The sequence below is a fragment of the Stigmatopora argus genome, chromosome 4 (genome assembly GCF_051989625.1).
Source record: "Stigmatopora argus isolate UIUO_Sarg chromosome 4, RoL_Sarg_1.0, whole genome shotgun sequence".
Lineage (NCBI taxonomy): Eukaryota > Metazoa > Chordata > Actinopteri > Syngnathiformes > Syngnathidae > Stigmatopora > Stigmatopora argus.
The window spans coordinates 21212059-21229233 of record NC_135390.1 but is presented as its reverse complement, the minus strand read 5'-3'; the positions used below and the strand labels follow the sequence as shown (position 1 = coordinate 21229233).

General features: G+C 37.2%; 1 protein-coding gene across 3 annotated transcripts in view; it reads left to right on the top strand.

Annotated features, from left to right (window-relative positions):
* The window catches only part of grik3 (glutamate ionotropic receptor kainate type subunit 3), a 154985-nt gene that overhangs the window by 89123 nt on the left and 48687 nt on the right, over window positions 1-17175 (top strand). For all 3 annotated transcript variants that reach the window (XR_013299920.1, XM_077597995.1, XM_077597997.1), the window contains 5 exons: window positions 5886-6059; window positions 7394-7651; window positions 7756-7937; window positions 10598-10651; window positions 16147-16317. Coding sequence is in view for 2 of the 3 variants with exons in the window: in XM_077597995.1 (XP_077454121.1) it covers window positions 5886-6059; window positions 7394-7651; window positions 7756-7937; window positions 10598-10651; window positions 16147-16317 (839 nt within the window). In the remaining variant the exon portion in view is untranslated. The remainder of the gene's footprint in view (window positions 1-5885; window positions 6060-7393; window positions 7652-7755; window positions 7938-10597; window positions 10652-16146; window positions 16318-17175) is intronic.

Genomic DNA, 17175 nt, shown 5'->3' with positions numbered 1-17175 from the left:
ATAAGAGCGCCTCTCGGCCCTGCGCCGAGGTTCCGCGCCGAACATAATTAAAACGGCCCGGCCCCGTGTTCAATTTATATGATAATAAACGACCCGGTGTAAAAGCCGTCGGCATTCACCCTGCCATTTTTCGACATGATGTATCGCTCCGGACCATAAAAGAACATATTCTTTTATCATTTGCTTTCATTTCTCAGCAATTGTAATCGTTTAAAGCTTCAGGTTAGATTTTAACTGCAATTATTTGATTTGTATGTCTTGTTTCGTCGGTGACGTGATGGCGTTTTAGCATCGGGGAGGGAAAGTTAGCTTCCTCGGCTTGATTCTGTACTATTTTAGTTTTTTCGGGTTGAATAGATTTTCCAACTCAGTAAAATTGCCTGGTGGGTATCGTGAAAAGAAATCATAATGTAGGTCGTGGGGAAAAGGATAAAAATATGGCGGTAGGGAGTCAAAAATAGAGGAAAAAAATCCTTCTATATTTCTTTTAAGACGTTGCGTGAATTGCTGCTATACCTCTGAATTGTTAGATGACAAAAAATAAGCTTGTTTGGAGGAAAAAGTGAGAATTAACCTGTGATTGGTTGGCCACCTATTCTGGGTGCCTAAAGTCAGCTGGGATAAACTCCAGCACCCCCTGCGATCCTTGTGAGGATTAGCAGTTTAGAAAATGAATGCATGAATGAGTTAATGGAAGAGTTGTGAACACCCTTAGCATAAAAATAATAATGATATCAAAAACCAATGCGCTAACTGCAGGTTTTTGACTTGATATTACAGTACATTATTCAATTTTTTAAAAATGTATTTTTTTTATCTGCAGGCAAGCGCGTCTCATCTTTAATTCATGGCGACGAGTCAATTGACTCGGGAATGCCTTCAAGTCTCCCAGCTAATAATGGCCGTCATAATCCGTTGCAAAACACATGTTAAGATGCACTTTAGGCTTTCATAGGAGGAATACATATCACACTGTATTATTTATACCATCTGGAAAACATTTTGGGAGCCTTTGCCCGGATTAGGGGATAATGCCTGTCGTAATCTGTCGCAAAACACATGTTAACATGCACTTTACGCTTTTTTATGATGAATACAAATCTCATGGAATTATTTATAATATCTGGAAAAAAACGTTTTGGAGCGTTGATTTTTGGAAGGTAAAAAAAGTAAAAAAAACACTCTTTGCTCATAAAATACGCCCATTTTTAACAACTTTATAATATTATACCAAAGACAAAATATATTATATATAAATATATATTTACATGTAATTCTCAACTGATTTGCAAAAAAAATGTATTTATTTTTCGCTATTGGCTCTTTTTGTACAGTTTTAATGTTAGATATCGTTATCTAAATTGCATATTTCAAATTTTTTCACTAAATCAGGTTATTTGGAATCGACTCAAAAATATGCTATCAAAACATTATATAAGGACAACTGATTTGCAAAAAAATATAGATTTATTTTTCGCTATTGGTTCTTTTTGTATGGTTTTAATGTTAGATATCGTTATCTAAATTGCATATTTCATATTTTATCACAAAATCAGGTTATTTGGAATCGACTCAAAAATATGCCATCAAAACATCCTATATTATATACGTATACTCATATTTTTTTATTCTTTCTTGTAATGTGCTAAACTCAAATCCCTGCGCAATAAAGTTTCGAGAATAATTGCTAAAATATGATCATTCTTTCCTAATTACTGAAGGCACTGCTTGTTAATGACACTTTTTTAATTAAAAAAATAACAGCTCAACGTTAATAAATCCCCTTTTTTTAAAGCTCCTGTCTATATTTTGCTGTATTTTGTTTCCTATTAATTTAAACTACCGTAGGTAAATAAAGTCCTAAACTTCTGTCTTAAATATAATATTTTTTCTCTCCCTATTTGTATACTCAATTTGTCACTAAATTTCTATTTTGTGGATTTTTTCAAAATAATTCATAAAATGGATATGGCCTTTTTTAAAATTATATGCCAGTAATTTGTGATACGTTATCAACAAGTAAGCCCATTTAAATTTTATGACTAAAATAAATAAAACTACAGCAGCAAAGGAGCACGCGACAAACTAATATGTTCTATGTCGTTAAATATTTTTGAAAACGCCATGTTTACTCTTAAAAATATATATTTTATTTGTTTTTATGGTAACTGTTTTGCCATTTACCGTAATAATCTGCACTCTAACACAAGAGTAGATTATTAATCAAATTGTTTCATAGAGCTGCGAAAAGTATGCACACCCCAAAGAGTAAATGTCTTTTTTAGTCGGGGATTTTAACCAAAATACACATTTTGCTCAGTACACTTGACAGGGTCACCTACACACACCCACACACACCCACACAAAATTATAATCCGCCCCCGTCTTGTCAAATATTATTAATCATTTTTTTGGTGTGTGGTCATTTTGCAATTAACCTCAGCAAACACCATTTCCGATCACTGTCTGACATTTTAAATGAATATAATTTTGCTTAAAGCCACTTTATGTCACATTAGCGTTTGCAGGGGTACATTGCAACTCATGTCAAATTGAGGTAGAAGTCCTAAAAAAATGGTTACCAAGCATCCAAAACTTTCACAGGCTGACAAACGACCAAAAAGCGCAGACCCCAACGCGTGAGCTAATTAACGAGCTACCGCCGTTAACGGCACAGTATTTTTTTAATTTCCCCTCACAACAACTGTCGTTAATTAACTCTACAAATCGACTCGCGCGGGCCTGCCAGCTTATTGTTATTGCGTCGTGACAAATAATTCACGCTAAAATTCCAAACACAAAAACAAGCATAATGAGACACTAGCACTGGTAGCTAACGCTAACAAGCTCAATAAATTCCCACAGACTGTACGTACAAGTGTGGGTGCCTACCAAAAAATATGGCTAAATGTCATACTATATATGTTTCTCAACTGGTAATAATAACTTAAAACCCGTGTATTTTCCGTATTTTCTGCACTATAAGGTGCACCTTCGACGTATGGCCTGTTTTAAAATGTGTTTCATATATATTTGCCGGTCCCCCTGCCTGTTTAGAAAATAAAAAAGAAAATTGTTGCGCCATTAAAAAAAATATCTTTTGCAAAATGGGGTCTAAGATTGAGTTTACACACTTGGAGAAGGTGACAAAATTCTATCACTCGTCTATTAGGATCCGACAGCCGTTTCTGGACACCATAAAAAAAGTTAATTCTCTACGTTGCACGGTTTAGACAAACGTAGCGAGAGAATCTTAACATACACACACACAAACATCCATAAATCACGCTTTATAAGTATTATAGATTACCAAAACTCATTGACAAGCTTCAAAATCACAATATGTACAACAACTTCCTTTAGTGAAAACAAAAAACATAAAAAGACACATTTGACACTGAATAAGTTAAAATCTGTGTACATGTCTATTCGTATTACGTCTTTAAAAAAGAGACCGCTTGAAAAATGTCATTCTATAAAACTTCCACATGCTCATATATTTCCCTTTCCCTCCTCCCACTTGTGAAATTAGACCACGCAAAAGTTACGGCTGTAAACACCGCGAAAGGAAATCATGAAAGCAACGAGCAAAACAACCCGCAGCGTGGTTCCGTTTTGCACGCCGTCTTTCCGTCACTCACGTCTCGCTCTGTGAAGTCAGTCAACGCCTGTTAAAAATACGCCTTTTCATCGCAACCCGTCGCCGTGGCGAGGGAGGAAGCCAACTTCAACTGGCTCGCAGGCACAACAAGCCAGCGCCTTGTTTATCTGCGACGGCGCCTCGGGGACGAAATGTCACGTTTTGACGTCCGAGGTTTGGCATGGTTGGTCCCTTTTGGTTTGCTGCTTTCACTTCCTGTCGATGATAGACTTGGGTCACAGCAGAGCCACTGCGGACCCTCAAATGGTGAAATAATCCCACCTGCCTTGTTTGCCGAGGACCAAAACTACTACTTCGGGCATTTTGGGAAATATTCAGTTGGCGGCGGTCCGGTGGGCGAGTGGTTAGCTCGTCGCCCTCACTGTTCTGGGGTCGAGGGTTCGATCTCAGGTCAGTCCTCGTTCTGTGGAGTTTATATGTTTTCTTTGGGTTCTTTGGTTTCCTCTGACGTCCCCAAAATCATGCATGCTAAGCTAATTGTATGCTAAATTGAATGTAAATTAGAGTTTTCCAAGTCACTTATCCTCACAAGGGTCGTGGGGGGTGCTGGAGCCTATTCCACCAGGCAGAGAACACTTTGAATCAGGTGGCCAGCCAATCGCAGGGAGGAGATGGACGACCATTCTTGCTAATAGAATTTAGACTGCTAGCCAGCTAGCCTAGCATGCATGCTTTTGGGATGTGGGAGGAAACCGGAGTCCCAGAGAAAACCCACGCAAGCCCGGGAGGACATCCAATCTCATAGTGAGTACCCACTTGGGATCGAACCCTCGACCCCAGAACTTGCACCTTAATTCAAGTTCATTACGCTGGACCAATTCATTAAATTCGGGTCTCTTAAAGGGACAGTGACCATAAAAATCAATTTCAACGCCGGACTACAAATTTATAATTTTTTGAAACTTTTGTCCAACATGGATGTTATTTACTCCATTAGTAGAATGATGCGCTTAAAAAGTACAGTTTGTCCCGCACGCAAAAAAACGGCGCATTAAGCTAATGGCAGCTCACTAAAAGCGAATTATCTTTAGCGTATTGCTTTTGCGAGGAGCTGATCAAATTTGTTAAAGTGCTTCTGAGAAATGCGCATTCTGCCCTCTTTAACAGTCCAATTAGTGAATAGTCCAGTAATTAGTTAATGTACTTTAATAAGATTTAGCTCCAAGATTCATTTCTTTGAATGCGGATTTTGCGCTCGGTAGCTCGTCGCGATGTTTACGGCTAACGCTAGAACGAACAATTTTGGACAATGTCATCCGTGTAGAATCAACAACATTAATATTTTGTTTCCAAGAGGATCCAAATTATGGAAAGACAACTGAGTTCTTTTGGGTTTTTAAACAACTGAAATATGTATGTAAAAAAATAATAGTCGTATAACTTATTGATTTTTCCAAATATTATTAGCCTCATTCCAAACATAGCATTTTGAATTCAGGAAAACAAATGTAGGGTTTATCTGTTTTGAGCTCTTAATCTTTAATTTTCTCAACTGCTTATCCTCACAAGGATCGCGGGGGGTGCTGGAGCCAATCCCAGCTAAATACAGGCACCAGTTGGGGAACACCCAGGTAATTTCAGGGCACCATGACACAAACAACCAACTACTCCTAGCTAGGAGCAATTTAGAGTATTCAACCACCTAGCCTAGCGTAGCGTGCATGTTTTGGGGATGTGAGCAGAAACTGTAGCACCCAGAGAAAACCCACGCAAGCCCAGGGCGAACATGCCAACTCCACACATAGAGGACCCACCTGGGATCGAACACAACCGTGAGGCCGACACGCTAACCACTCTTACACCGCGCTGCCCTGAGCTCAAATCACCATATTTTTACTTCTTATTTTTTTAAAAAGTCGGCTCGTCACGATTTCCGATCCCTTGAACCTTTGTTCGCTCAACAACAAAAATGGGTAACGCCGTCCCGAAAAAATGACTACATGATGAAAAGACGACCGTAATGCACGCTTAGACGTGCTACTTTTCTTCTTTTGTGCGAAAATAAAAGGACACATCAATGAAGAGGCGAGCAACGGAGATGTTTTGACCTCCCGATGGGTCGCCAGGCGCTCGTTGCATCCATTACGGCTTCAGACTTCAAAGACTCGCGGCGTGTTTATCTCGCCGTTTCCTCTTCATTCGGTCACTTGAGGCTCGCCGTCTTTTCAGGATGATTGACGCTAATGTGTTTGCGTTTTTTTTTTTTAAATGCGCTTTGATGCAGGCGGGATTTTCGAGCAAACGGACGGACCCGTTTCGCTGGTCAGCGCCGAGGAGCTGGCCTTCAAGTTCGCAGTTAACAACATCAACAGGAACCGGACTTTGCTGCCCAACACCACGCTGACGTACGACATCCAGAGGATTAACATCTATGACAGCTTCGAGGCGTCCAGAAAAGGTCAGTCCAATCGGGTCGGACCTTCTTACTTGTCAACTTTGGCTAATTCCCCTTATTAAGTGATAAAAATTCAGTTTACTTGCTCAAATCTAATTTCACAAAGCCAATTTATCAGTCTGAAATAAAAACAAAGTGCTAACAATTAGCGCAACCGTGTGGTTAGCAGCTAACCAGATGAGTACATAAGAATTTGCTTGTTTTAGTGATAGGGAGTTCGATATAGTAATAGTGGCCAATTTAATCTTTGGGTCATAAAATTGCTGATTTATGCCCCTAATCAGAATGAATGGGAACAAAAAATGATAGTTCTCGATAGTTTGCACGCTTGAATAGAGCTAACCAGTAGCGCAAAAAAAATGTGCTAACAATTAGCGCAAGCGTGTGGTTAGCAGCTAACCAGATATGAGTACATCCGAATTTGCTTGTTTTAGTGATAGTGGGTTCGTTATAGCAATATTGGCCAATTTTATCGTTGGGTCATAAAATTGTTGATTTATGCCCCTAATCGGAATGTATGAGAACACAAAAAATTATAGTTCTTGATAGTTGGCACGCTTGAATAACGCGAAAAATGTGCTAACAATTTGCACAACCATGTGGTTAGCGACTAACCAGATATGAGTACATAATAATTTGCTTGTTTTAGTGATAAGGGGTTCGTTATAGTAATATTGGGCAATTTTATCGTTGGGTCATAAAATTGCGGATTTATGACCCTAATCGAAACTAAAGTCGATTTAATTGAAAACTCTATTTATACTATTGAAATTTTGTGTCATCATGAATAGTTCGTGGAGAATTCTGAGGTAACACCGTTGTTTTTTAAGTCATAAACAGTCTGAAAAAAGTCATAAACATGACAAAATGTCAAATTTCACAATTTCAACGGTCGCAAAGTGTCAGATTGAGATTTTAAAATCAAATGAAATTGAAATAAAGTGGCAAAAATGAAAACCATTGTTTTTTCCTTTTGAATCGACAGTTTTTTTTAATAAAACAATTTGTAGATATATTTACCTGAAATCTGGAGGGGGGAAAAACTATCATACATGTGGACAGAAATTAGATGAAAACTAAACATTTAAACAGTGTCAAATTAAGATTTCATTCAGAATGCAAGACAAAAAGGATCAGAAATGTTTTCGTCAAGGTACAGATTAAAGTGAAAAGGACATTGGGCGCTTCTCTCCAGAATTGTCAAAATAAAATAAAGTACCCGTAATAAAATGATTCGCAGGAACTTGCAAACCCGTCTTAAAATGTGACTCAAAATCTTGCGACGGCCTAAAAATGTTGACGTGTTTCCCTGAAATGTGTGTGTTTGTGTTCCATAGCTTGCGATCAGCTGTCTCTGGGCGTGGTGGCCATCTTCGGCCCGTCCCACAGCTCCTCGTCCAACGCCGTGCAGTCCATCTGCAACGCGCTGGAGGTGCCGCACGTGCAGGTGCGCTGGAAGCACCACCCCATGGACAACAGGGACTCATTCTACGCCAATTTGTACCCCGACTATTCGTCGCTCAGCTACGCCATCCTGGACCTGGTGCAGTTCCTCAAGTGGAAGACGGCCACCGTGGTTTACGACGACAGCACCGGTCTCTTCGCCGACGCAATTTCTGGATTAAAAAAAAAAAAATCTAATCTACTTTGGTCCTCGTTCCGTCAAACTCAACGCCCCTCTCGACCGTCTGTATTTCAGGTCTGATTCGACTGCAGGAGTTGATCATGGCGCCGTCCCGGTATAACATCCGTCTGAAGATCCGGCAGCTGCCCGTGGACACGCAGGACACTCGGCCTCTCCTCAAAGAAATGAAGAGGAGTCGCGAGTTTCGCATCATCTTTGACTGTAGCCACCAAATGGCCGCGCAAGTCCTCAAGCAGGTATGGAATTTGAATTGGATTGGGATTGGAATTGAATTGAAACAAATTGAATTGAATTAAAACGAATTGAATTGAATTAAAACGAATTGAATTGAAATGAATTGAAACAAATTGAATTTAAATTAATTGAAACGAATTGAATTTAAATGAATTTAATTTAAATGAAATGAATTGAATTTAAATGAAATGAATTGAATTTAAATGAAATGAATTGAATTTAAATGAAATGAATTGAATTTAAATGAATTGAAACAAATTGAATTTGAATGAATTGAATTTAAATGAATTGAAACGAATTGAATTTAAATGAATTGAAACAAATTGGATTTAAATGAAATGAAATCAATTGGATTTAAATGAAATGAAATCAATTGGATTGAAATGAAACGATTTGAATTTAAATGAATTGAATTAAAATGAAATGAATTGAATTTAAATGAATTGAATTTAAATGAATTGAAACCGATTGAATTGAAATAAAATGAATTGAATTGAAATGAATTGAAATGAATTGAAACGAATTGAATTGAATTGAATTGAATTGAAAGAATTGAATTGAAAGGAATTGAAATGAAATTAATTGAATTTAAATGAATTGAATTTAAATGAATTGAAACCAATTGAATTGAAATAAAATGAATTGAATTGAAATGAATTGAAATGAATTGAAACGAATTGAATTGAAATGAATTGAATTGAAACGAATTGATTTGAAATGAAATGAATTGAATTTAAATGAATTGAAATGAAATGAATTGAAACCACTTGAAATGAAACAAATTGAAATGAAGTGAATTGAAATGAGTTAAACTGAATTCAGTTGAAATGAATTGAATTGCAAATAATTGAAACACCCCTATTTGGTGGCCAGGCAATCGCAAGGCACAAGGAGACAAAGGACAACCAATCATAGCAGGGACAATTTAGACTATTCAACCAGGTAGCCTAGCATACATGTTTTTTTGGTTGTGGGAAAAGACCATAGTACCCGGAGAAAACCCACATAAGCCTGGGGCGAACATGCAACCTCCACACTTTGAGGACCCACCTGGGATCAAACCCACGACCCCAGACCTGTGGGACCGACGCACCAACCACTACATCACCGAGTCGCCTACATATTTCAAATCCCTTTTACATAGCCAATGAGAAAAGCCCTGAGTATAGCGAACGTGAAAATAATATTCTGCAACTTTCACTCCTCCTTTGAAGTGTCGGCCTCGTGTAAGGCAACGAGTGCGAATCGGGCCACTTAATCCGTGCGCCACACAACAGATGAGCCAGATAAAGTGCCTATGACGCCATTATATTTTAAACACGCTTTCAACATCCAACATTCACGTTGCGCCGCATGTATATCTATATATACACGCAACGCAGCCTTTTTTTTTCTTAAGCCACAATGCCATCAAGTTGTCTGCACGCACTCCCGTCAACGAGCATCTGTCAACTCGCGTTCCGTCTGGCGCTTGGACGAGGGAAAATGAGAAAGCGTGTCCCCGGAGATTTCAAACAACAAACAAACAATAAAAACACAGTCAAATAACTGCCATTTTGTTGTCAAGCACAAAGCTAAGCTGTTTGGTATTGGCAAAAAAAGTTTGGTTCCTTACCTTTGGTTGTAGGGCAGCCCGGTGGATCGAGTGGTTAGCGCGTTGGCCTGATGGTGGGGGACCTGGGTTCAAATCCAGGTCGGTCCACCTGTGTGGAGTTTGAATGTTCTCCCCGGGCCAGCTAATAAATAAATAAATATAGAAATAATAAAAAAATATATATATATATATATAAATACATAAATATAGAAATAATAAAAAAATAAAATAAAAAATGTAAATAAATAAATATAAAAATAATAAATCAAATAAAAATAAAAGAAAATATATAAACAAACAAATAGAGAAATAATAAATAACTATAAAAATAGATAAAAATAGACATAAATAAACAAATATAGAAATAATAAATAAATATAAAAATAGATAAATATAGACATAAATAAACTAATATAGAAATAATAAATATATATATATAAATAGATAAATATAGAAATAAATAAATATAAATATAGAAATAAATAAATACATGTAGAAATAAATAAATACATAATTTTTTGAACAGATGAATTAGATTTTGAACATGATGAAGAGAGTTGTCGGATTATGCTTCATTTCGGCGACCTTTGTTGGTAAAGGGAAGCATCTCAGTTGCCCTGAAAACTGAGTTTTTGCGAAATATTAGTCGATTTAAGTAAGATAAATAAGTCATAATATTATATTTAAAAACATTTCATCACTTATTTCTACATCACTCGAACCAGAAGTTGTTCCGGGTCCGCCGACATCAACCTTTGGTCACATGACGTCGGTGTGAAATTTCAATTTTGGAATCATCTTTGCCGTTTATTGGATTCTCGGTGATAAAACCTCAATGAAAACAACTTCAAATTATTTCCCGGGATTTATTTATTATTATTTATTGATGATTTATTTGTTTGTTTGTTTTGCTTTTTCTTGTATTTCTGCACTTTGTGGTGAAGCTTTAAATCTCATTATTCTCATGAAAAGCATTCAATTCAATTCAATCGCTGATTGGAGCTCGCCAAGCTCCACCCACATGAGAATGACATCATCTCAAAAATGTTCTCCATTGTTGACCACCAGGCGCAGACCATGGGGATGATGACGGAATACTACCACTACATCTTCACCACTCTGGTAATGTACTAATCAGTCTCAATAATATGAGCCGCCATTGACAACGATAGCCAAAGAGTTGATACAAATGTTTCCCAGTTTCTTTGTCATTGGCCAAAAGGCTCGAGTGCACGGCTACGACTCATTTTCTTTGACGACCTGGAAGACACAATAGTGTCTTTTTATGTCTTTTTTGAGGTCGCGCCATTTAACACGTCGTCACGAATTAAACGTCGCTTTTTCCGAGCTCGAAAAAGACAACAATGTGCTCATCTGTGAGCCTTTATGGGGCAAATAATCCAGTCAATGTTTTATGTAAAAACTAATAAACGTCTCAATAGCTCATCGAGAATAATAAAAAAACACAGGTTTGTGAAAGGGCGATCAATAAATCCCCACAATTTAGTTGGAATGTAAAATGCAGTACATTTTTATTCACGATGGGAGGACAAAGAAGTTCTCTTAAATAGGGAAAAATGCTCTTGTCTTTATAGCGAATAAGCAGTTTTAAATTATGTGGGCAAACAATGTTACTCGTAGAAGCAAATTCTTTAATATTGTTCAACATGATTTAAATTAAACTCTCATTTTAGAAGCTTTTACCTCAAAGTTAACATTCGGGTGCTTAGGTGAGGATCTTTTCATTTTAGGATATATATATTTATATATATATATATATATATATATATATATATATATATATATATATATATATATATATTTATATATATATATATATATATATATATATGTGTATATATATATATGTGTGTGTGTGTGTCAAATTTGGAGGAGGGAATGTGTGATTACTTGGGCAATTTTAATCGGATTTTAAATACAGTACTCCCTCGAATATCGCGGTTAATGTAGACCAAACATGGCCGTGATCATTCAAAAGTCGCAAAGTCGTGTCACCCCTATTATAAGTACTTTTTTTTCAGTGTTGCGTCCTAAAAGCAAGAGTGGCTTCCGCTTCCGGGTTTCAGTGTGGATTTTCACATTTTTTTGAACTTTAAAAAATAATAATAATAATTATAACGGGAAAAAAATCGCAAAGAAGTGAAGTTGAAATAATCGCAATAAAGACTGTATTTTTGTAGTTTTGGTAAGCTCGACAAATGAAGACTAAAGACGACCCGAGTATTTTAGTTTTGGTACAATAGCTCACAAATGAGAAAAAAAATGGCAGAATTCATGAAAAAAATAGAACTTTTTCCAGCTTAAAATTTGGGAAAATGTTGCTTTTTTTCTACCAACTTCACGTTTGAAGTTCAGTTACCGATTCAACAAACAAAATATTGACATATTCAAAACTTTTCCCGATTTTTTTGTTTCTATTCTCGTATTTTGTATTTTGGTGCACTATATATATATATATATATATATATATATATATATATATATATATATATATATATATATATATATATATATATATATATATCTTTGTTATGTCTTTAGCTTTACAGTTTACCGCACAATGTATATATATATTTCTTTTTTTATGTCTTCAGCTTTACAGTTTACCTCACCTGAAGCAACGTAAACACCTTAAACCATCACAATTGGACTCGTAGTTTGAATTCTATCCAATAAATCAAATCAGTGATTTTGATCCCCAATAACAAACCAATGGCCGAATATCCAAAACCGTCACTTTTCCAACCATATATTTTTTCCTTCGACCATCTCTTACCATGCGCCGAACACACACAGATTTCAAGTGTCCAATTGGCCCAACAAGAGTCAACTTAGCCTTAAACATGGCTTTTATCGCCGTCGTGCTCCCCGCCAGCCATGTTGGCGTTCGTCAAACATCATGACTGGAAATGAATAGCAGCATGTTTGGTGCCATTGCTTTTTCACCCACCGCTATTGTCTTGTTCTATCTCACACACACACAGAGATACACACTGACTCGCACATAGTGACTTTGCGTCTCCGCAGACTCGGCCAGTCAGTGGCGATAATGCGCTATGACATGGAGGCCCTGGCCTAATGTGTGTCATCGTGCAAGCAACGGAGCGTGTCGAATCTCATTGTTTTGACATGCTTGTCATGTCTTTAAAGGCCGGGGAAATGCTTATTATTTCAAAAAGAAGGAAAAAGGATTTGCGTAGTTCATCTTTAATTTAGCATACCTGGAAACGGATACATTCTCACTGTATTTTATGCTTTTTTTTATCATGTAAAATTGTGAACGCCGTGTAACAACTTTTGTGCGCTAAAAAAAAGTATGTTTTTTTTAAACTGACACTGACTTCCCCATTTTGGCTCTAATCCGGATCGTTTCGGTCACTGGTAGCAGATGAAAACGTCATCGTTGATTGATAATGTTGATAATTTCCGCCTTTTCACTATATAAATAAAGCGTGTCAGCAAGCAATGTACCTAGTAAGTCAAGCTGTTAGCGTCATACAGCGACATCTACAGAATCGTGAATTTAGTGCATACAAAAGGCGCACCGACTGATTGGGCGCCTGGTCCACTTTAGGGAAAATTTTTGAGTTTTAAGTGCGCCCGATGTGAGTAAATATGTACTGCGTTGCGTTTGTAAGGTTTATTATGACTTAATAAGGGGAATTGCAATCAATAATTAGGGGAGCGATTGGCCGAGGTAGACAGGTATGATTTAGGATTTTGCAATACAGAGTCACACTGCGCCACCTTTGATTTCATCCAGAATCCCGGAATACAAAGCGTGAAAGGGGACACTATTTTCCCATGATGGGATTCAAGGATTTTTGTGTTTTTATTTCACAGGCAGGAGCGCAGACTGACAAATTGGATTTGGGTTGAAGAGAAATTAGATTTAGGGGCAAGCCCGATTGCAAAATCGGGTGTCATCTGGAACATTCTGAGCCAGTCAACAGAATAAACTCTGTCTAAGTCTACGTTAAAAAAATCGAGACTAAAAAAGGATGGTGTTACCTCAGAATTCACCACGAACTATTCAGGATGACACAAAACTCATATTAGAAATAGAGAGTTTTCTATTAAATCAACTTTAGTTCCGATTAGGGTCATAAATCAGCAATTTTATGACCTAACAATAAAATTGGCCATATTACTATAACGAACCCCCTATCACTAAATCAAGCAAATTTTTATGTACTCATATCTGGTTAGTCGCTAACCACACAGTTGCGATAATTGTTAGCACTAATTTTTAGTATTAATTTTTAGCACTAATTTTTAGCACTAATTTTTAGCACAAATTTTTAGCATTGATTTTTAGCACTGATTTTTAGCACTAATTGTTAGCACTAATATTTAGCACTGCTTGTTAGCGCTACTCAAGCGTGCGAACCACACGGTTGCGCTAATTGTTACCACTGCTTGTTAGTGCTACTCAAGCGTGCGAACCACACCGTTGCGCTAATTGTTAGCACAATTTTTTTGCGCTAATTGTTAGCACAAATTTTTAGCGCTACTTCTTAGCGCTATTCATGTGTGCGAACTATCAAGAACTATAATTTTTTTTGTGTTTTTATATATTCCGATTAGAGTCATAAATCAGCAATTTTATGACTTAACGATAAAATTGGCCAATATTACTATAACGAACCCCCTATCACTAAAACAAGCAAATTCATATTTGGTTAGCCGCTAACCACACGGTTGCACTAATTGTTAGTACAATTTTTTAGCGCTACTTGTTAGCGCTATTCAAGCGTGCGAACTATCGAGAACTCTAATTTTTTTGTGGAACTTGACATTCATTAAATTGCGCAGATGTTCCCACCGTTCAGCCGGCGGCCTTCCCGCTTGGATTCCGTGCGACGCGTCTGGTTAAAAAGCGGCGGCGCTGCCAACGTGAACTTATAATTGGAACAAGACGCTTTTTTGTGACTCCTTAAAAAGGCTCTAATAGAAACTCGGATGTCACCAAAAAATGAATTGTACATCTGCCAACATTTCTGTCCCACTTAGTTTGTATTCTTAGCTTCAAAAGCTCCCGACTGCGACCCGATTGGCTTTCGCGAGCATTTCGGAACGCCACGGCGAACAATAGCGACAGACTTTGATCCTCGCCCGTAAAAAAGCCAGCGTCGTACCGCCAGACGGAGAGCAGAGGAGAAATAATTCAGCGGCTGTCGACGTTTTATTTAGTAAGTGTCTACTAAGAGGCTCCCCCTAGCCTTGCGCTAACCCTACAGGGTGCTAATGAAATATCCATGTTGATCCGAATGTCTTTCTCCAAGCTCCCCGGCCCATTATGCGGCGACACGTGTCAACATGTGACTTCGCACTCTGCCTGCAATGGCTTCCTCATTCAACCTAATTTGAATCGCTTTTACCAGCCGAGGGAAATGAACTAATGAATTATTAACCACCTGACAACGAGCCGCCAGTTATGCCAACGCAGAAATGACCCGTTCAGGCAAAGGGATCAGATTCATTTTCCCTCCGCATGTTATCGATTTTTCATTATACAGTAATACCTTGAGATGCGAGCTTAATGCGTTCCAGGACCGAGCTCGTCTTTATATCAAATCAGTTTTCCTATATAAAATAACTAAATACAGATTAATCCATTCCTATGCTCGTATCTTAAATTTGTCTCGTATCTCAAGGCAAAAATCTGCTCGGAATTAGAATACTGTAATACCTTGAGATAGAAGCTTAATGCGATCCGGGACCGAGCTTTTATCTCAAATCAAATTTTCCCATATACAATAACTAAATACAGATTAATCCGTTCGCATGCTCGTATCTCAAGGCAAAAAATGGCTCGGTATTAGAATACAGGAATACCTTGAGATACGAGCTTAATGCGTTCTGGGACTGAGCTCGTATCTCAAAATTTTTTTTTTCCATATACAATAACTAAATACAGTTTAATTCGTTCGTATGCTCGTATCTCAAACTTGTCCCGTATCTCAAGCCAAACATTTGCTCGGAATTCAAATACAGTAATACCTTGAGATACAAGCTTAATGCGACCCAGGACCGGGATCGTATTTCAGGTTACTCGTATCTCAAATCAATTTTTCCCATATACAATAACTATATATAGATTAATCCGTTTGTATTCTCGTATCTCAAATTTGTCTCATCTCAAGGCAAAAATCTACTCGGATTTATACTACAGTAATACCTTGAGATACGAGCTTAATGCGATCCGGGACCGAGCTCGTATGTCAATTTATTCGTATCTCAAATCAATTTTCAAATACAAATGCCGTTCGTGTGCTCGTATCTCGGGGCAAAAATTTGATCAGGATTTTTCTCTTATCTCAAATTTAGAATATGTTGGGACACGTATTTCAAGGTATTATTGTATTTATCTTTGTTGTTGTAGAAACCATTTAAATAAATCTCCTGGCATGACTTTTAAAAAGGACCGTTCTATTCTCCTTTTTGGTTTTATTTTGATCCTAATATAGCATCTCTCTAATCAAAAGCTGCATCCGTCTGTGTTTGGTGTGAGGAAGAAAAAAAAACACTGGATGAACACTTGAAAGCAAACGAGCAGCTTGTCGAGACTAAATGAGACTATTTTTCCTCCAAAGGATCTGATGGCCATTGATTTGGAGCCGTATCGCTTTTGCGGCGTCAACATGACGGGCTTCCGCATCCTGAATGTGGATAATCCGCTGGTGTCATCCATCGTGGATAAGTGGTCCATGGAAAGGCAGCTGGTGCCAAAACCGGACTCGGGACTTCTAGAGGGCATCATGACGGTATGTTTTAGTACTTCTACGCCATTGCCATCACTACAGTTCATCATCAATAAACAGGCATGATATTTTAGTCTCTTAATTACTGCGTCTTCTGGACTATAAGTCGCACCAGTCAAAGAAAAAACGTGTGCCGGTGTACCAAGAAAAACATAATGAAATAAATATTCGCTGGACTATAAGTCACATCTTTTGATTCAGTCAGAAACCAAGAATAAAAATACGTCAAAGTACCAAAATAAAAGAGTCATCTGTTAACATACAGTTAACCGAACAGTTTTGCACCTAATTATAGCCTTAAAAAAAGAACATTAGATTTCAGAGAGAGAAAATAACATAGTAAAAACATATTATTAGTTGCATGCGCAATCAAACTGAAACAAGTACGGTTTTTAGACTGGAAAATACACTTTTGTTTTATTTTCTCAACATCTATTGAAAGAAGTTGCCAAGATTGAAGTCCACTATACACTGTAAAAAAAAATCTAAATAGATAAATAAAATAATAGTAAAATATTGGCAGCCGTGCTTGGATAAAACTATAAAAAGGTTACTGCCATTTTAACTTAATTCTGTCGTTGTTGATGGGACAGATTGAATTAAGGGTATAAGATAGCACAATTTAGTTTAAAAACTTACCTAAATTTTCAAATAGCCATTGTGTTTAGTCTCTAAGCAAAATTTCACATTTTCACAGCGGAACAGAAAAATAAAAGATTACTTTCTTTCATTAAAATACAATAATATCCAAACTTGACCCCCAAAACAACGTGCAATCCCATCAAAAATAATATTTACTCAAATATCTCTTATCTATGATTAAAACGCTGAACGTGGCCTGACCGTATCATCCCAAAACAC